Genomic DNA, 21,962 nt, shown 5'->3' with positions numbered 1-21,962 from the left:
TAAAAATAATCATATAAAATAGAAGAAGTCCTGTGTGTCCTACTTATTCGCTGGGTCACATTACATATACATATACATGCAAAAGAGAAACAAAAAGGGTAAAACGCAGGAATTCATCACTATAAACAGCAGAAACTAAGTCACTTAAGATTAATGTAAAGTATCATGACACTATTTGCTCATGGCCAGTTATGTTTAGCAGCTCCTCACAGCTTTTAGCTGAGAAGATGGCGTGCATTCATGTAGGAAATTAAATCAGTTCTCCTTACTGAATAATAACTGAATAATGAATCTACAAGTACTCGAACAGAAACTGTAAAAAAATGTTTTTTATCAGAGATTATTTATTTAAAAAAGTAAAATTATATTCCCAATGTGTTTCGCTCTGACCAGCAGGGGGCGCTGCAGTACCGCATAATGTCTTGAACATGTAGTGTTCAGGGAGCAGAGAAAATACACACAAACAAAAATTGAAACAAAACAAAAACATTTTATGTTTGAGCTTTCTGCAATTTTACACAAATAATAATATTAACAGATGGGCTATTTACATTGCGACAGCATAAATCAATATATTATATGAAAGACATTAAAAAAAGTGAATGAAACGTGCCTTTTTGAGGAGAAAAAGATTCATGACATATGATTAATCATAAGGTAACACATTATTTATACAATCAATCTTAGTCTTTATAAAGTTGAATGAATATTATTCTATAGTCTTTTGGATTCTCCAAATGTGTCACACTGCAGTGTAATGACAGAAAAGACATCTCTCATATGAGAAGAATAAATAACTAAAGGTAACAGCAAAATATTGTCATCCAGTGTTTTGGTGTTTTTTTTGCCTAAAACAGGTCTTATAATGTCCCAAAACCTGCCAGTTGGGCTCATGGGGCACCTAGCAGGTGGGCATTGTGCACATGGTGGCAGTGTCAACATAACCATTCACCGCCATGGCCGTTTTGTCCTGTACCGGCATGGCAGTGTGAATACATGGTGCAGGCTTCTGCGTAGCGCTAACTGTGGACGATGTGTAACAGCTGCAATTCGTCTCCCGGTCCACACAGAGGCACCTATCTTCTCCCATCACGTCTCTCTGGAGCAGCAGCCTGTTGTCACTGTCCACCCCCTTCACCTTGCTGTAGTCCTCCCCCTGAAGGGGACCTCTGATGCGGCCACAGCCCGACACGACGGGCTGGAGAAGCACCATATCTTCCTCATTGACCCTCTGGACTTCAACGTACTCAGTGGCCCGGAGAGCGGGCAACCGCAGACCAGCGGGTGCCTGTTTGCGCCCGATGCAGGAGATGTTGGCCTCGCTGTGGGCCTGGAGTTGCCGGCGCACCTGCGTCTCGGGATGGAGCAGGTGAGGTTGCTTGTTGCTCAAGCAGAAGTCCCAGTAGCTCGGTCCGAGAGCCTCCTTGGTGCCGTGGTTAGGCTGAGTGAGGTAGGAGGACGTGGAAAGGGAATGCTGTTTGGCCATCTCGAGTGAGCTCCGTTGGTCCAGAGGGCTCGAGCTGTACTGGGGCAGAGGAGAAAACACAGAGGGCCAGGTCTTCACCCTCCCACTCGACATGTCAGGGCTAACCATGTCTCCGTGAGCATAGGTCAACGCGTCCTCCTCCCAGCCCTTCTGGCGCCTCTGTCCCTCCGTCAGCAACTCCCGGTCCGTTTGCCTCTCTTCTTCTTTTGCCTCCCCGCACTTATCCATCAGCAGAGTGTGGCTGTCGCAGCTGCCCCGGCCAGAGTCGCTGTCGGACGTTGAGCTCTCCGATTTGAGGCAGCCATCATGTAGATCCTTGCTTTCCTCCAGCATCAGCTCCTGCTCCTCTGGGACATACACCTCCAAGTACTCCACCAGCAAGTCCTCATAGTTAGATGACGTGGTCGGAGGGAAACCAGGCACCACCAGGGCACTGAAGACCTCGTCAGAGTTGCCATTCTACACACAAAGAGGACAATTCGGTTACAGTACAGTGGTGATACAATCAGTCAGAAGTCTGTTTTCTTATTTAAAAATATTATTTGCAGAGTTATTGTATGAATGAGAATATTGTAGCATGTGTTGCTGCTTTACCTTGAGAAGCTGCTTATCAAATCCTTTAATTTTAGGACCAGGGACTGGTGGCAGAATACAGTGCTTCAGACTTCACACATGGAAAAAAAAAGACATCTGTGTCAGGACTTGTGAGCAGCGGATGAAAATCAACAAATATGAGATAATAGAAATCTTGCTGTGTAAGTTTTTCATTATCTTACAATAACAAAATGATCATTTAGTTGCCATTAATAAATACAAATAACAACAATAAGAAGAAAAAGGTTAAATAATGAGGTTTCGATTCTACTTTGATCCTACTTTAAAAACACATTACATCAGGAATTCATGGTCATTGTTTTACCTGTGGCTGTTCATGTGTAGCAACCATGTGAGGATGAGGAAGATGAAGGCAGAAAAGACCGTGATGAGGATCCACACCGACTTCTCTCGATGGAAATCTGTAAAACACAACACAACAACGTCAGTGTCATATTGACTAGTTATTCCTATGGTGATTAACATTATAGGATATTAGACTGGATTTTGTATTATGTATCTGTTGTCCCTTGCCTGTTTGTAACATGCTTTATTTTTAATGTTTGTAACATTGTAATGGCGTGCTATCTTGGCCAGGTCTCCCTCGAAATTTAGATTTTAATCTCAAGGAACTTCCTGGTTAAATAAATAAAAATAATGCACAATCACATAATCATCATGCTTTCATCCCATTACCATTAATCAAAGCAATATTTCACATTTTGGGAAATACGTTAGATCAGATCATGGGACTGAAATCAGGATATAGTTCGCTCAGCTTAAAGACTAGAAAGAAACAGCTGGCTGTTAACTTTGGACAGATCCATGCTAACTGTTTCCCACAGTTTCCAGTCTTCATGTTAAGCTAAGCTAACCGTGTTCTGGCTGTAGCTTCATATCTTGACAGTCAGTTATGAGAGCGGTATTGATCTTCTCATCTGACTCTCGGCAAGAAAGCGAGCTAGCGCATTTCCCAAAAAACCTTGCACTATTCCTTTAATAAATGCATTATATCTTATTAAAAAAGTTTGTATACTGTGTAGAGTACTGTACAGAATCGTTGGTAGATTTCTTACAGTCGGGAACTTTGATGTAGGAAGTGGAGCTCCATTCACTCCAAAAGCCGTGATCAGGTTTACAGCGCACCTCGACCAGGTATTTACCACCTGACCGCAGGCTGAAAACGTTGAACATCTTCTGCTGGCCTGCAAGGTGCATCTGAAAATACAACACACACAGTTGACACAATGTGAGCAGCTATGCACAGTCCAGCCCAATCCTTCAAATTGTCAAAATATAGATTCAAATTACAGTTAAAAAATAAGAATTAACCCATGATGCATCAGTGGCCCTTTGATTTAAGCTTGATTTTGATTTTTCCGACGTATAGCGTCTACACTCAGGACTAGTTCACTAACGTTAGTTTGAACATTTTAACCAGCGGTCCACTGCCTGGACGACGAGTTACGTACCTCCCAGTCAGTTTCCTCCTCCAACTTGACGCGGAGCTCGTAGATGAGAGTGATCCAACCGGAGCGGGTGTCAGAATTATGTGGCGGTTCCCATGACACCCGGAGGAAAGGCCAGCCCTTGTCCTCCATCACGGTCACCATTACCTTCTCTGGAGGATTAGGCTTGACTGGAGAGGGAGGGAAAGAGAAAATGTGAATGAGAGAGGATGTGTTGAGAGGGAGGAATAGAATTTAAGGGGATAATAATGTTCATAACACAATAGGAACTGTGACTGTGTGAGTTTCCAGTGAGTGTGTCCATGTCTCTTCCTCTATGCACCAATGCACACCTCCAGCAGATGAACGCGGTCATATTAGGAGTGACTTTCCAAACATTTGTGTGTGGCGATGTGGTTGAGATACATATTAATGTTTAGGCTTTGAGTTATCTTCTTGGAGACCATGACGTAAGACAAAGCAAGCTAAGGACTGATAACCACACTATTAGAGAGGAAGAGGAGCACTTTCAGATAAGCAGCCTCAAGGGCAAGGAGGATACTTTAGGTCTTTTAATTCTCCCTTTTGGATATTTCATGAACAAAACAACATGATTTTGTGTTCAGCAACATGGCAAGATGGGACTAATTCCACACCTCATACAATATTTATATGTTGTTACATAATATGAAGTAGATCTGCCCAGTATTTTTGTTTAAACAGAGTAGGGAAGTTTTGTTCTGTCTGTGGCTTTCATCCCTTAGCCCCATTTGCTCCTACTTTTAAAATGGGTCACAAAGATAATTGCTTTTTTTTTTTTTTTTTAAAAAGGGGGCTAAGTAATTTCCTAAAATAGCGGGCCACTGTAGGTTTAGAACACATCGCTCAAAGAGGAGGAAATAGTGCAGTTGTTGGGGACTATTTTCAGCCATGGACGAAAATACTCACCAGAGTACCAGATACGTATTAGTATCTGGTACTCTGGTGAGTATTTTCGTCAGCAGGACGGTGTGCGTGGGATTGACTCAAAATAAACGACATAAGCAACATGTCGGTGTAACAGTGTGGCACTTTGATATGTTTTTAACATAGACTGTATATAACAAGTGGACGTAATCGCAAGTGAAGTCACCCAGTGGTTTGTGGACTGCCGTTTTGCAGCCTCGAGTTCGACATTTTGACATTTTGGACATAATTTACTAAATGAACATCATGCTGTATTGAAGAAGACCTGAAACTAGCGATTGAGACCATAAACTCATGTTTACAATGTTTACTGAGGTAATAAATCAAGTGAGAAGTAGGCTCATTTTCATCATAGACTTCTATACAATCAGACTTCTTTTTGCAACCAGAGGAGTCGCCCCCTGCTGGCTGTTAGAGAGAATGCACGTTTAAGGATTTCAGCTTTGGCTTCACTTTTAAAGATCCAGAGGTTTCCCACTGGTTTTTAAGTAAGGGATAATGTACAGCGAGCCGGTCATTGTTGGTCTCTCATCACCCTGAAGTGGATTCTTTCACAACAATGACCCTCTAGCTGTACATTATCCCGCTTATTACACGGCTACTTACTGAAGAAATCAATATTTTGACAAAAACGGTCCGCCAGAGTCCGACATCAGAGCTGCGCCCATAGCAACGGTCTGTTATACATAGCAACGGACTGTTATAGAGAAATTACAGACCACAGAATGCTGTGATTGACCAATCAGAATCGAGTATTCAACACGGCCGTGTAATAATAGTTTTTGAACAACAATGGAGGCCTGTGGCACAGAGGAATAAGCTACATTAGGATTGGGATAGCAATATTTGTTTGTAGGATCAGTTCACTTCATGGTTTAAATATAGAATATCAACGGATATATCCTTTAATTTTTCTTAAACTTGGTTTGATCATATTCAACGTTTATTCAGCAGGCCGACAAAACAATTTCACAGCTTTAAAATGGTGACCTTCAGTGTGCAGTTACAGCTGGAGGGAGGGTTAGTACACTCAGAGAGCATTAGCCCCGTGTAACCCAGTGTGCCACTGAGCAGCTGTGTGAGTGTGCAATAAATACACTTTTTTTAATCCTCAAGGGGAAATTGTGCCTCGAACATCACAAGAACAAATACAACCCCACTCCCAAAAATAAAGCACACATTCCCTCACCAATATACACCACATCAATGTCCACGGGGTCAGAGAAGGCGCTGCCCAGCGCGTTGGTGGCCACCACGGTGATGTTGTAGTTGACCCAGATGGACGTGTCGTTCTTGTTAAAGAAGCAGGAGTTGTCTCCAGCCGTGTGGTAGTCGGGACACTCGTATACCATCTCTGAGCTGCAAGAAAGGCAGGGGAACAGCATGTCATCCCATTTCCTAACAGCATGCATTCTTCATGTAGCATTGCTTGAAACTGTGTGTGTGTGGGACAAGATAAGACAGACAGGAAGAGAGGGTGATGCAATATAAATGGGGGGCCATGTTTTTTGTTTTCTGTTATCTGTACTCGTTTTATGCTGTCCTATTACACCTGCTCCTCATGTCTCATTGGGTTCAATCCAGAGCTGCAACGATTAATTGATTAGTTGTCAACAATTAAATTAATCGCCAACTGATTTGATAATCGATTAATCGGTTTGAGTCATTTTTTAAGAAAAGAAAAGTCACAATTCTCTGATCCCAGCTTCTTAAATGTGAATATTTTCTGGTTCTTTCCTCCTCTATGACAGTAAACTGAATATCTTTGAGTTCATATTTGTTCGCACTGTTATCTACCCAAGATGTTCCTCCGCAGTGTTTTGGTTCATTTAAAAACAACAACAACAAAAAAACAAGATTAATGTGATCTTAAATAAAGAGGTAAAAATGAAACACCAAAGTATGGTTTTCATAAAGTGTTAATTGTAAAAAGAAATGTTATTCTAAATGTAAGTAGGGCTGCAACTAACGATTAGTTTCACTGTTGATTAATCTGTCAATTATTTTCTTGATTAATCGATTAGTTGTTTGGTCTATAAAAGGTTGACGTCCTCAAATATCTTGTTTTGTCCACAACTCAAAGATATTCAGTTTACTGTCATAGAGGAGTAAAGAAACCAGAGAAATATTCACATTTAAGAAGCTGGATTCAGAGAATTTTTAATTTTTAATTATTTTTAAATAATGACTCAAACCGATTATCAAAATAGTCGGCGATTAATTTAATAGTTGACAATTAATCTGTTAATCGTTGCAGCTCTAAAAAATAATCGTTAGCTGCAGCCCTGGTTTCACCTTCTTTTTCAGCTCACTGTCAGAAGCTCCTACACAACCGTATTTCCTTCTTTTCAAGAGAACATGGAAAATGACTCAGCTGATGTGTGGTGTAGGAGCACTTGGCCCACCGCCACAGAATCCCAGTAGACTTGTGTGCTTTAATGAACACAATTGCAACTACGTTTAGAAAGCAGGGGGAATAGTGTTTGCTGCTATCGCTATACTGACGTTAAGCTCTATTATTCTTCTATGCTGATGTAACGTCCCCATTTTTGCTGACTTACGCTTCAGAGCCCGTCAGACCAGCTGCTGCATCCAACATTAGACTTCTCTCTTGATGAGGAACAGTCCATCTTTGTCACTTTTTCAGTTTCTCACTGTGCGCACCAATCAGAATGAAACAAAAATAAAGTCACTTCTGAAACTGGAAGCCACTCACCTCTCTTTGCGGTAGTACAGAGCGTGGGTAGTGGACAGCCCCCCATCAGAGCCGGGCTCCCACCAGCAGGTGAAAGTCTCTTTTTCAGGAGAACGACATCTGGTCAGTGCGGGCTTCCCTGGCGGGCTGTAGACTAAAGACAAACAGGATAACACTAGATTACATACTAAACAATGTGTATTATGTAACAAAAAAATAGAGAACGACAGATGTGAATTGTGAATGATGTGTAATATATCACAAAAGTGAAGTGTAAATACAAAATACATATATGGAAATAAGATTGAATGGATTATATTCACCAGAAGTAGAAAACATTACATGTCCCTTATAAATTAAAAAGAAAATACCACTAACTTGTGAGGGAAATGTATTAATAAATATTTCCTGACAATCACTGATCTATTTGACTTCAGGACATCTCTGACTACATACTGTACATGCTGAAAATCTGTATTAATTTAGATATTGTCCAAAGTAAAAGTCCCTAGAAATGTATGATTCAACTTTTTCCCATGGTCTAGTGTTAAAAAAGTTAATAAATTGTAATATAGAATCGCAATACTTAAAAATCGCAATTTTTCAAGTCTGGCTACATCCAAACACTCACGTTTTCCCTTTGCATGAGCCGCGAAGAACACCAGCAACAACAGCAGGATGACTTCCACAATGTTCCTCATCTTGGCACAACAAAGCCTTGGCTGTTGGATGGAGAAAAAAAGAAATAAACAAAGACAGGTGAGTATGAGGGAACGGTCTGATCAGTTGACAAATCATGTGATCCACAGTGTTTGATGCCACAAAAGCAAAAGAACAGCGCGTCTTGTATTGAGTCACAACACGCTTGCATAACAAAGCAAAACTGCCTGTTTTCTTATTGTCACGCACCCTGCCTGAGAAGGAAAGTCATACATGCAATACTACAATTCATTTAAGGGGAGACACCGCAGGTGAATAGGGTAAAACATTTTAACTAACAGATATCACCATGAAACTTCCCCAGTTGATTACTTACATTAAGACAACTATTTTTTGTTCTACGCGTTTTCTGAAAATGTATGTTTAAATATGCAAAATAAGGCATTATCTTATCAAATATGTGCTAATTTGCATACATTTCCGGAACAGAAATCTGAACGTCGGATAAAGCCAGGTTCAAAATTCTTGCTTCATTTTGTTGACATATTGGAGTCAAATGTTTTACAGATAGGATTTTTTTTGGGTTATCTCTTGTTATCACTCTATGAATCAGTAAATATTGTCAACAGCCATTAAAAGAAGACCATTATCGCCATGTTTTTAGGAATAAAATTTCCTATAAAATCAGGCTATGAATGATATACTGTATGAACAAACCCCTCTGTAAAAACCCTTCAGAATATAGATAGGAATGAAATTGGAATGTTTAGTGTATGTAAGTGCTACTGAAGTGGAGATTTCTGGCTCAGAGTATGAGAAAAAACTCAATTTGAGAAAGCGGCCTTTAAAGATATGTATTGTAAAATTCACTACAATTCACCTACTGCTCGCATTGGGTGAATTTAGGAGAAATCTACAGATGCATATAGACAAAGTAGTAAAATATATGCTTCTTATTTACACTAGACTGAAAGAAGACATGATATGGAAGAAAAATAGCCCAAAATCTCACAAATTGATGAAAAAACAATGTTTTTGCCTGTAGTGTCTGGCCTTAAAGCCCCTGAAGACATCATTAGGAGGAGATGAGGTAGCAGGATGTCATCCAGAATACTAGAAACATTACTGCTGAGATCATTTACGCTTAGAAAACAGTTCAGCTGTGATACAGAATATGATTAAAAATGCAATTTGTTTGACACCATTACTGAATCCTGTCATTCAACGTAATCTACAGAACATCCACGCTTTAAACCGACCAAATAATTATATTAAAATGACTTCACAGCAGTAAACGTGATGAACTGAAGGAAAATCTTGTACAGAGAATGTCTGCGGGTTTCTCTAAGGATTAAAAAAAACATCATCTCTGTTTCTGTCTACCTCTACCAGCTGGCACATGTAGCGTGACTGATTGTGTAATCCGAGTTCAGGCTTTTGCCTCATCGACAGAGCGGGAGGCTGGTTTGCCTCGCATGACTTGGAAATCTGCGATTCCCTCGCTAGCCATGTGCAGATGTTTAAGTTATTACTGAAGCCATGGGGCAGGCAGGGCGGGAGGGAGATATATGGGAGAGCTGATGCTGCATTAGTGAAACCTGAAAGTTGGTAGAAAGCACTTCATCCCTCACATGCTCTCTATCCTTCTTGACATATTGAATTGTCTTGCTCTACTCCATCAAGGCCAGGAAAAAGCTAAAGCCTTCCCACACCCAGTCTATCAGATATGAACCCCATTTTTTTATTAGGGCTGCAGTTAACGATTATTTTCATTGTTGATTATTTTGTCGATTAATCGATTTAGTTGTTTCATCTTAAAAATGCTGGTAAATATTCAGTTTTACTGTCATGGTAAAGAAACCAGAAAATATTCACATTTGAAGGAGCAGTGTGTACGATCTGGTGGTATCTAGCGTTGAGGTTGCAGAGTGCAACTAACTGAAGCTTCTCCCGTGTGCCAAGCGTTTGTAGGAGAACTACGGTGGCCGACACGAAGACGCGAATGGCCCTCTCCAGAGCCTGTTGTTGTAAGAGGAGAGTGCGTAGAGTGTGTGTGTGTGTACGTGGGAAGTGAGTGATGAAGCAAGAGAGAGAGAGAGAGCGGTGGCGATGGCGGCGACGGGAGCGAGTAACGTTATCGACTCCAGCCCAAGCAGGAAACAGTTTTTGGTTTGTCTGTTCTGGGCTACTGTTGAAACATGGCGGTGCAACATGGCGGACTCCGTGAAGAGGACATAAACGGATCCTTCCAAGGTAACGTTAACACAACGATTATTTTTATCAGGCGATTATTCAATAGATCCCCCTAAATGTTTCACACTGGTCCTTTACGAAGCTGGAATCAAAGAATTTTGACTTTTTTTTCTTAAAATGACTCAAACTGATTAATTGATTATCAAGATAGCTGGCGATTAATTTAATAGTTGACAAATAATCGGTTACTCGTTGCAGCTCTACTGTCTACAGTATATCTGTTTGTTTCCGTGTTGTATTGACTATGAAAAAAAAATCTCCCAAAACAAAAGAAATATCTAATCTAATCTCAGAATAGTCAGTTTCAAAATTAAATAAAGTTTAGTTTATATATATATATTATTATATGCAAATGACAAGAAAAACAGATGCTGCATAAAATTGTTTACCTAGCTCTTATTGTTGCTAATTTTGCTCTCAAAGTGTACCAGATTGAATCATTTAACTTTTAAAATGTAGGGTGTAGGGTAACTAGTCCTGTTTTTTTTCATATTGCAGTATATATAAATATATAGCAGAAAAAAATATTGCAATGTTTTTCCATCGAACATCGTGCAGCCCTAATTTTTACATCAGCAGGAATGTAGCACAGCATGGAAGTGAAAACAGTGCTCGGTTTATTTTAATGTGAAAGTGCAATACAAATATGTTGTCGCTAAAATCAATTAATTATCGGGATTATCATTTTGGCCATAATCGTGCAGCCCTAATTAACAGTACAGTACAGTACATTACCGTAGCTTTGCAGGCAGCTTGTTCTAAGACCATTTACACCTCCTTAATATCATAAAGACTTTGGGCGAGTTACCAACTCTTCTTTATGGTGCCTTAATTTCAATAACGTCACCATGATCTGATAATTGGCATTAAGGTCAAGGCAGTGGATTAGCCTCCTGCTGCATATAGCCCTCTTACGTAACCAGTAGCCCAAACTGAATAAGCTGCTAAGCTGACAGAGCGCTGGCCAACAGCGAGATGCTCCTCCCTCACAGATAATAATGATCTGGACTTTTCTCAGTCTCACCTCAGGTGCACCTTGTCTTATACTGTATATCCGGCCTCGAGCATTTATGATCATCACAGACAGCCAACTTACATTAACTGCTTGCCTGCTGAGCCACTGCTACATATGTTCAACATGGTACAACTACACATATACACTTGAGAAAATGATGGTCATCGTGAGGCTAAGACCTAAATTGAGAATCATTTGCATTTGAGAACAGTATAGTACACAATATATCCTCAATGATCTAGAGCACAGTCATGTATTTCAGTTTGAATTACTTTTTGACTAATTTCCCTCAGGGCATAAGCACGCCGCTGTAGCCACTATCATATGTGAAAGCTTCAGTATATAGACATGTAAACAGTCTATCAGGAACTCCTCAGTGAATTCACACACAGTAGATATGCGGGTTTGGCACGATAAAAAATTGTTTTTTGTTGATGTAACAATTCCTCGAACGACACTTACTAATAGGGCTGCAACTAACGATTCATTTTTATTGTCGATTAATCTGTTGATTATTTTCTTGATTAATCGATTACTTGTTTGGTCTATGAAATGTCAGAAAATTAAAAATGTCAATCAGTGTTTCCCAAAGCCCAAGATGACATATTCAAATGTCTTGTTTTGTCCAAAGAGGAGCAAAGAAACCAGAAAATATTTACATTTAAGAAGATGGAATCAGAGAATTTTGACTCTTTTTTCTTAAAAAAAGAAAAGAAAAATTAAATGAAAAAAAATAACCGATTAATCGATTATCAAAATAGTTGGCGATTCATTTAATTTAGTTGACAAATGTTGCAGCTCGAATTTACTAATCTGTCCTCTTATCAGAAAATACAGATACAGATACAATTTGTAAAGTTGGCCGTGAATTGAAGGAATATGTCAAAACAGATACCAGGAATCACATACAGTGCTTTCATATCAGAACCTGTACTCCTGCTCACACCGAGCAGACTCAATACTTCCCGGTACAGTAAAAACAAAAAAAAAGGAAACCGGTTTGATCATCAACGCCTTTCTAGGAACTTTATTTTGTTATGGGGGCATTAGAGAGCAACAGAGAACAAGACATAAAACTTGAAGTTGCTGAGTAAATTCCAAGGACATAAACACTTGATTTTAATGACCCCATGGCTTTTGAGCTACGGTCAACCTCATGACAAACTCTTAGTCATACTACTGGTGGATAGTAGGGCTGCACGATTAATCGAATATTAATCGCGATCATGATTTGGGCTTCCAACAGTCAAATGAACATGATCGCCTCATAGAAAACGCTGCTGCATATAAAAATCAAGCACTTCCTAGACTAACAGCCAGCCACCAGCCGGCGATTGAGATGTTTCGGCTTCACTTTTGGGAATAAAGAGCGCATACAATTGTTGATCAAGCCTTAATCTTAATGTTGCTAATTTTGCTCTCAAAGTGCACCAGATTGATGCATTTAACTTTAAAATGTAGCTAGCAAAGGGATAGGGTGAACATTCCTGTATTTTTTCATATTGCAGAAAAAAAACAATATTACAATGTCAGTTTTTTCCCAACATCCTGCAGCCCTAATTTGTACATTAAGCAGGAATGTAGCACAGTATGGAAGTGAAAGCAAAGCTCTGTTTATTTTAATTTGAAAGTGCAATAAAAATATGTTGTCGCTAAAATCAATGAATATTCAAGATAAATAATCGTGATTGTCATTTTGGCCATAACGGTGCAGCCCTAGTGGATACTGTCGACTGTCTGGCGCAGGTAAGAAGTAGAAGTACGATAACAATATATCAGTCAATATATTCAGGTATAGTTCTCTGACATTCATAAATCTCCAACTTTTGCTTCGTAAAATACAATTTCACACCCCGTAATCCTCCCCGTTGTCATTCCCAGGGCGTCAAATACCGACGCTTAGTTCGATACCGACGCATGAGACACCCTTTGGCAGCAGCGTGATACGCACCAAGCTCTCCATTAACTACAATGTAAACCCATCCATGGCTTTTAAACACACAGGGAAAAATGTGGTGGTGACGTAGTTTAAAGAGCGAAAAAAAAAAACACGGGGCAGGCGAGAGGGGAGGTGGAGGGGTCCAACAAACACAGGGCTTTCCTCCAGGAGATCGCTGTTCACGTCCCGTGCGTTGTTTTATTTTCACTATACAATCAGCTGTTCGTTCATGTCCCGTGTTCAAAACGTCAAGTCACATTTTCATTATAAAAACAGTCATTTTAAGCCAAACCATGTAGTTTTTTCCTAAACCTAACTATAGTGTTTTTGTTGCCTGAACCTAAGCAAGTGTTTTTGTTTGAATTCACAACATTAAGCTTGTATTTAGTGCGACGAAAAAAGTGACGCCGAGGGGTCTGACAAAGCATCAGTATGTGACAAGTTAGAAAGAGAATGTGTTGCATAGACATGGTTGATATCTTTAAGACATCTTTACTGTGTCTGTCTGCCATTTATAAATAGTTACACGCTATTTTTATTATCAGGTTTATAAAACTTTTCTCATTCCTTTAAGGGACATTGTAACTGATAATAATAGAAATCATAATAATAAAAAATAACAGAGTATACCGTGATATTTTCCGAGACGGTTATCGTACCATGAAAATCTCATGCAGTTGCAGCCCTAGCATGTACGCAGTGCACATGTATGGTGGCACTTACTTACACACAAACAGCCCTGTGCATGTTTCTGCATAAATGATTAAAGCTGCAGTGGGTAGAAATGGAGCAAACATGATTAAAAAAAGTTATTTTTATAAAACAGTAGTGCATGAGACTGGTAATCTGAAAAAAATCATGTGCCTCTGTGTCCTCTGGTGCTCCTAACGGCATCAACAAGATTTCACAGACCGGAGGAAAACAACCAATCAGAGCTGATCTGGAGTCTGCCGTCCAGCTTCCGTCTATGAGCCGGCTGTCAATCACTCGCGAACTCCAATCAAACGGTCAAACTAGGCAGCGCTGATCAAATATGAATCAATATTCTGTTACATTATTGCCTATTTCTCGCTTTCAGAAACATTTTGTAGTATACCGATTAGCTCTAAAATGAGAAAGTCTGTGACCAGCCATGTTGAGATCGGTTGAGGAAATACCAAGCACCGCCCACCAGCCGGAGCACAGCCAATAGGAACGCTCAATAGGAACGCTCTCTCTCTGAAATGACTTGTGATTGGTCAAAGTCTCCCGTCACGGGTTCGATTTTTTAAAGCCTGAAAACAGAGTCATGAGGAGGTGCAAAAGTCTAATTTTCTCTCAGATCACTGGAATTACAATATGCTGAGAGATTATTATGGAATTTTTGCCCAATGATGCCAAAAACGTGTTGCCTACTGAAGCTTTAAACTGAGCCCCCTGAGTACAATTATGTCAACTACATATAAAAAAACACAAATCATGTGCCTATTTCAGCACTGTTCCAGCTGCAGTAACGGCAACACTTCATTGTTGATGTGAACGTGTAACTTCGAGGATATCAGACAACACAACTTTCACTGCCTGCAGCAATAACGATCCCACTGATATTCGGCCGTATTGCAGTTCAGAAACAGGTTAGTCAGATTAAGGAAACAACTAGTAGGACATCTGTGTTTATAGTGGGCCACTACTACACGCCTGGTGCATGTTTTTAAAGGTGAAATAATTCAACATGGCGTTTCTCCCGACACATCTGGGGTGTGAGGGATAGATTTGATGTAGGTGGCTCTGCCAAGAATTAATTGCAGCTGCAGGCATGTGCTGCTCACATCCATCTGGCTTGTCCTTAATGGAAACACTGAGTGAGATAGCCGGGCTGTGTGTGTGACCCTTCTGGGCGGATATACAGGTCCCCCAGGGTAAGAAGCAATAGGTTTAAATTTTGCACAGAATCTGGATACGATGTGTATCATGATACAGGGATTACGATTTAATATATTGCGATACTGTAAGTAAGGCGATATATTGTGATTTTGTTATCTAATTTTAGGAAAACTAGGATCTGTTTTTACATTTATCACAGTCCCTGTAACATCCAACATCATAGCAGTACATTGAGAGGGCAGATACACCGAGACGGTGCATCTCTTTGCAAATGAAGGAAAGTATAGACAGAGTTCATCTTTGCATGTAAACTATTAATTTAAAATCGACAGTGTTTTTGAGAATCGATACAGTATCACAAAACATAATATATCGCGATATTAAATTTTTTTCCATATTTTCTTACACCCGTAGTACCTTGACTTGACTGCACTGCTCAGCAGCACTTTATCACAGCTACTATTACAATGGTTTGACACTTTAACGGGCAAATACATATCTTTTTACTATTGTTGTAACTGTTGTGATTAATGTCCCATGTCCTCTTGTATGTTGTGTTTTTGCCGTCTACCGTAAACCAAATTTCCCCTCGAGGGACAATAAAGATGAACTGCCATACAAAAGAAAAGTATAATCATAAGGTTGTGAAGAGAATTTATTATTATCATGAGCCACCATTTTTGTCAATTACTGCGTGTCACAGCAACAGCACCAACCACTACATTAAAATAAAGTCAATGAAGCTTGCAGGTTCTATTCCAGCCAATGCTAACAAAGATAGGATATATGTGTCATATGATATGATATGGACTATAGGACTCACCTGTACAGAGGATACTCATATTACAGTAAACTTTCTCTTTTATCAAATGTTGTTGTGTGCGTTTTCAGCGTCTAACAAAAGGTCAAAGTCAGCACGACCTTTCTGATCTGGTGAATCAAACTCACTTTATCCTTTAAATGTGAATAATTCATTCTAATTTGTGAGCAAAACATAGGCACAAGCAATGCACTGCTTTAAAGGCAGTCCTTGATGGATTTTATGCTGTGTGACCTGATAATTACAGCTGCAGCTAGCAGGCGACATCGACTATATAAAGCCCTGGTGCAGGACTAAACAGTGGAAAGAGTCAGTAAGCTGCAGGCACCTCAAATTGTAATCCAGTATTGAGTTGATCAGCTTAGTGTTATAATGGCCAATGGTCTCTTTCAACTCTGCAGAGCAGGACCAGATCATGACCCTGGAAATCCCATTAACACTGCTGACACCCCAGCATCATCCTCCCACGCTGAAGGAAATAACCAACCAGCCAATCAGTCAGCTGTCAACCAGGGAATATCTTCATCCAGAGTAGGGCTGTCCTCCACCAAAGAAATTCTAAGTCAAATTAAACTCTCATCAATCAATATTCTTTTACTGTAATGCCTTATTTCTCTCCACAAATGTTTTCAGAAACATCTTGTAGTGTAATGTTTAGCTGTAAAATGAGAAACTCTGTGACCCGGCAGCCATGTTGAGATCAGTTGAAGAAATACCTGCATACATGATTGAAGCTGCATTGGGTAGAAGTGGAGCAAACATGAATAAAAAAAGTTATTTTTATTAAACAGTAGTGCATGAGACCAGTAATCTGAAAAAAATCATGTGCCTCTGTGTCCTCCGGTGCTCCTAATGGCATCAACAAGATTTCACAGACCGGAGGAAAACAACCAATCAGAGCTGATCTGGAGTCTGCCGTCCAGCTTCTGTCTATGAGCCGGCTGTCAATCACTCGCAAACTCCGATCAAACGGTCAAACTAGACAGCGATGATCAAATATGAATCAATATTCTGTGACTTTAATGCCTATTTCTCGCTTTCAGAAACATCTTGTAGTGTACTGTTTAGCTGTAAAATTAGAAACTTTGTGACCCCGGCAGCCATGTTGAGGAAATACCAAGCACCGCCCACCACCAGCCGGAGCACAGCCCATAGGAACGCTCTCTCTCCCTCTGAAATGATTTGTGATTGGTCAAAGTCTCCCGTCACCTGCAAGATTTTCTAATGCCTGAAAACATGAGGAGGTGCAGAAGTCTCTCAGAACACTTGAATTACAATTATGGGAATTTTTTTGCCCAAATAATGCCAAAAAAATGTACTGAAGCTTTAATAAAACATATTTGATTGGGACACATCCCCGCAAAAAAAACTCACGCTATAATATGTTTTTCAATGAAAATGAGAGTAATGATGTCAGAATGATCATTCCCTTTAATATCTCAAATCATATCAGTCAAAAATAATCACAATGAAATATTATTATTTTATATATACATATAGTATATACACACACACACACTCAAGCAACAGGCCAACAAATTAGGCTGCCTGCTGTTACCTGCACTTTTAAGCAGCTTGCAACAGCTAATGAGCAGATTATGACTTTATAGCATCACGTGTAACGTTCAAAATGAGATATTAAATGCATTAAAGTGCTGTTTTTAAGAGGTACAAACATGACCCTGATGGGGGTCACCATCATGCTCCCACCATCAATGAGCGCAGTGAACCCTGGGTGCATCACTCCTGGTCCTGATGATACAATCTGTACTACTGACTGAGAGTTAAATGCATCTCTTACCAGCAGCTGAGACGAGTGTGTGCTCTCTCCCTCGGTGCCGTAGCCGTGGTGACTCCCAGACGAGCGGATTTACAGACTTGAGCAGCAGACAAGGGCACATGCATCACCGGCAGCTCAGCACGTCCCTCCGTCCGCCAGCGAGGAGATCTCAACATCCACTGACCGAGTCTCTGTGATGCTGAAGAGGGGCGGGGTTAGATGAGCTAAACCACGCCCCCTCTCCATGTAAACCCCGCCCACTGCCCTGGGGAGCACATGCTGATTGATACATATACAAAAAAGAAGACAAAACTAAATAATTACATATACATTTTGTAATGCCAGAGTTTATGTTGTTGAAAACGATTGAAAACGAAGACAAAGAGCAAATTACAGAATCATAAGGTATCAAAAAACATTCATCAACATTCAAAACATCTACAGCCAGATGTGCCTGTTTCCATGTATATACATCATATTATATTCATTTAATAATTTAAAGGTCTTAATAATTTTTTTGTTTTTACAGACAGACTCAAATACCTGGATTGGATATCGGTGACAATGGGGCCGATCTATTCAATTAAATTTTATGTTTATATACTATATACATTATAGACTGGAATTTTAGTTTTGCCCAATTTGTTGCTGCATTAAAACGGTTTACACCTGAATTGTAATTCCTGATAATTTTTAAGATTTTTTCCCCCCAAATTGTTGATGTATGATTTATTATTTTAATAAAAAAATAATAAATTCACTAAATTAATGTTATGTTATATATGTATTTATTAATTACATTTTGTTTTATTTATATCTATATTTATATTTATATTTACTATTTATTATTTTATTTATCTTATTTGTTTTGGGCTGGCTTATTGATAAGCCTTGTTGCATATGCACATTACTGCCTATAATTGAAAGCAACAAAAGATGGATAGCTGAAGTTTGTGAAGTTTGTTCTGATTGTTTGTGTGTTTTTCTTTTTCATGTGTTAGTGTGGTTTTAAAATGTATGCATGGTTGTATGTACATGTACTGTGCACATGTGTGTACATGTGTACATGCAAATAAACTGAAAACGTGGCTATTTGTGAGTAAACATAGAAACATTCAGAGCAAAGCATTTAGACGGAGTGACTGATTGAATCAGGAGTGGCTTGGGGAAATCTCCGGCCCTCCCCTCTCCAGCTCTACTTAAGAGCAATAATGTTATATAATATGACCATCTGCTCTTCACGTTGATTTAAAAATGTCCCATTATGCCACATAGACATTGTGATGGATGCCAGTCAACATTTGAACCAGGATGTGCTGGATGCAGAAATAAAGAAAATAATAATAATTTATCTGTCATTCACAATTATCGTGTTCCGTGTGCGTAGCAGAAGATGTGTCATATATTTTGGTTTTACTCTTTGATGCTGGTGCAAAAGAAGAGGAATGAGGCACGAGTTGCAGTCAGAGATTAAGGACTGACCTCTTCCTCAATAGAACAGTTCACACAGCGTGTGACTGCACTTTGTGTCCATGTGACATTATGCTCACTCAATCACTGAACATCTGCTGTCAGGCTCCAAGGCCAAACATGACTCTGTAGTCACATCTAGTGACGCTTTTGTGAACTGCTATTTATTTTTATTTTTATTTTTTATTTTTTTTAATGCTTTATTTATTGGACGCATGCTCATTAACAGAGGTACAAACAGATACATAAACAAAGAAAAGAAAAAATAATTAGACATAAAATTCAAAGTGCCAGAGTTTATGTTATGTACATCATATTTTATTAATTCAATAATGTAAAGGTCTTAATATTTTTTGTTTTAACATTGGGTCAGATGGCTTGGTTCCTGACCATTTTTTTTATGAATATGAAATTTTCCAAAAATAATAAATAATTGTATTATATATAGCATGTTATTTCCAATCTTATCTTGACTATTACATCAAACATATTTATTTGAACATTCATCTTAAGTTTCTTTTGTATATAATATAACATATATATATATACAATACTTATATATATACTCTCTCAATATCCAGCTTGAATATTTCTAATACAAGTTCTACTGGGTAAAATTCTTTGGAATATCTTGAAAGACACTTTCTTAAGTTTGTTGATGATACAGTATTTATCACAAATTTTCCAAGCTTTCTCCCACTGCACATCCTCAAATACGGACGACCAAAAACATCTAGATGAAGGGACAGAAACATAACTGAGTGTGTGCCTAATATTTTTGTTAAATCACTTCTCTTTCAGTACATTAGTACCTCAAATATAAATATTTTTCACACAATCTTCCGAATTAAAAGGTTGATCAACAGTACAAGGGTTTCGTAGACGTGTAAGGCCACTTTCTAATATAGCACTGAAAACAACAGCATACTCCTTTGGTTTTACAGGCATTTTGAATTTATTAAGAAATTCTTTATAAGATAATAAATAACCATCTGTGTTTATGTAGTCTGGTAGAGTTGCATTAGTGCAGTGAGTGTCTAGGGGGCAGTATAGGACCAGTGTTGCTCATGAAAGTGATTTAAGAAACAAACAACATTACATTCACTTGTCTCTTGATTTGTTCGCGAGCTGTGAATGAATGATAAATGAATGACAAAAGGCATCATCACATATAATAGCCTAAGTATTGCTAAAACTATATAAACAAGGAGTTTTCTTTTAAATTAATTAACAAAATTAGGCAAGAGGAGACCGACGGTGAATAGGAACTGTTCACAGGACTAATGTGTTGTATTATTAACCACCAACACAACAACAACAACAACAACCATATATAGTTGCCGTCTACAATTAAAAACGTACATATAGTTTATTGGCTGAAATCATTATCTTTAAACAGAGAAAATGTAGGCCTACATGTAATTTTATCATGTCTACACGCATTAATAATGAATTCACATGTGGTAATTGAGCCAATCCAACAATCAATCAGTCAATCAATCAATAAAAAACAAACAAATAAGAACATTATACATGAAAAAAAATCTTGGCCACGACCCTGGAAACAATAACAATAATGCACATTTATTGTGTTACATCTACCGTGTCACGGTAATATTTTTATATCACTAATATTTCAGTTTTCTATTCTGTTTTTATGAATTTATTTTGTATTCAGTGGGATACTTCTTTTATTATATATTTTGTGTGTACAATCTTAATCTGTAAAGTAACTATAGATGTCAAATAAATGCAATGGAGTCAAAAGTACAATATTTCCCTCTGAATTGGAGTGGAAGTTAACTGTTAAGTTGCATCAAACGGAAATACTCAAGTAAAATACAAATACTACAAATTTGTACTTAAGTACACTACTTGTTGAGTAAATGTACTTAGTTATTTAGTAATTTCACCTCTGCTATCAAAGTTATAATAGAGGCAAACTTGAGCTCTAAATGCCCTCTTGTTGTGAAACAGCCTTCGTGTCTGCAACATTTCAGTGGTTTGTGTATGACGTCTATGAAGTCCATGATTGGCAAATAGTAAAACCTCTCCCTACATGTAGCCGAATTTTATCATGTCATATGAAATTGCACACATTAATAATTAATTCCCATATTGGTGCATGTGGTAATCAAACCCAGTTTGGGAACCACTATACCACTATAACCTGATATTTTAGGCGGAATTTCATTCATTCATTCATTCTCACTGTGCAATATCATTCTCCACTTGTGCAATTTTGTTAATAGTCTGTTTATTGTCAATACTGTATATACTGCTCCTATTTTTATACTTCCTTCTATTTAAATGGTTCATATTTTGTTATACTTTGTTTAGCTCTTTTTTTACTGTGTTAGCTGATGCATCTTGTTTGTTGCACTATCCCCTTTGCTGCTGTACACTGCAAATTTCCACCACTGCGGGACTAATACAGGAATATCTTATCTTATCTTATCTTATCTTATCTTATCCTATCTTATCTTATTATATATATATATATATATATATATATATATATATATATCACAACACTGGACACACATTTACATGAATAAATATTAATAAATAATTAATGCTACTGGCTGAATATTGACCACTATACACTTAGTTTCATCTAATCTGGCTCTTTCTCTCCATCTCGCCTGTGATTGGCTGTTTTATTACACAAGCCCCGCCCCTTACATGAATGATAACGGACCAAAGCGAGTAACCACCTTTCAGGAGACTAGTTAGCTGGAAATAATGATATATATCATATAGATACTTATAAAAAAATAACAATACAATGTTAAACTGTGTTGCTCTGCGAGACAAAGCCTCACACACCCTTAAAAAAGGGTAAAAACACACAAAATCACACCCCCAGATCCACGCCCTCTGCATATTTCATTGGCCATGGAAGAGCTTCATGATTGGTTGATGTTGACGTCAATCACGTGTACTCGGCACCCGATTGGCTGAGCTGTTAAA

At 38.6% G+C, this 21,962-nt stretch overlaps 1 protein-coding gene across 2 annotated transcripts; it reads right to left on the bottom strand.

Moving 5' to 3' along the window:
- Positions 1-470: 470 nt before the first annotated feature.
- On the bottom strand, positions 471-17,719 carry prlra (prolactin receptor a). Of its 2 annotated transcripts, XM_037751770.1 has the most exons (9): positions 17,541-17,719; positions 7,821-7,911; positions 7,211-7,343; positions 5,684-5,853; positions 3,553-3,719; positions 3,157-3,298; positions 2,406-2,502; positions 2,081-2,150; positions 471-1,945 (listed from the first exon to the last, which is right to left on the bottom strand). In XM_037751770.1, the coding sequence occupies exons 2-9, from the start codon at positions 7,888-7,890 to the stop codon at positions 902-904; spliced, it is 1,893 nt and encodes a 630-aa protein (XP_037607698.1). In that variant the 5' UTR covers positions 7,891-7,911; positions 17,541-17,719; the 3' UTR covers positions 471-901. The 2 variants fall into 2 exon arrangements, with proteins under 2 accessions (XP_037607698.1, XP_037607699.1); XM_037751771.1 differs by lacking the exons at positions 7,211-7,343; positions 7,821-7,911; positions 17,541-17,719 and adding an exon at positions 7,056-7,192.
- Between the last annotated feature and the right edge of the window lie 4,243 nt (positions 17,720-21,962).

The sequence above is a fragment of the Sebastes umbrosus genome, chromosome 19 (assembly GCF_015220745.1).
Source record: "Sebastes umbrosus isolate fSebUmb1 chromosome 19, fSebUmb1.pri, whole genome shotgun sequence".
Lineage (NCBI taxonomy): Eukaryota > Metazoa > Chordata > Actinopteri > Perciformes > Sebastidae > Sebastes > Sebastes umbrosus.
Note: the sequence above shows the minus strand (reverse complement) of the source record. Positions and strands in the feature narration are given on the sequence as shown.

Coding starts and splice junctions, on each gene's coding strand:
- prlra (XM_037751770.1), bottom strand. CDS start 7,890: ATGAGGAACATTGTGGAAGTCATCCTGCTGTTGTTGCTGGTGTTCTTC. Junction 5,854..7,210: donor CTGTACTACCGCAAAGAGAG/GTGAGTGGCTTC, acceptor CCTTTCTTGCAG/CTCAGAGATGGTATACGAGT. Junction 2,503..3,156: donor CTACATCAAAGTTCCCGACT/GTAAGAAATCTA, acceptor TGTGTTTTACAG/ATTTCCATCGAGAGAAGTCG.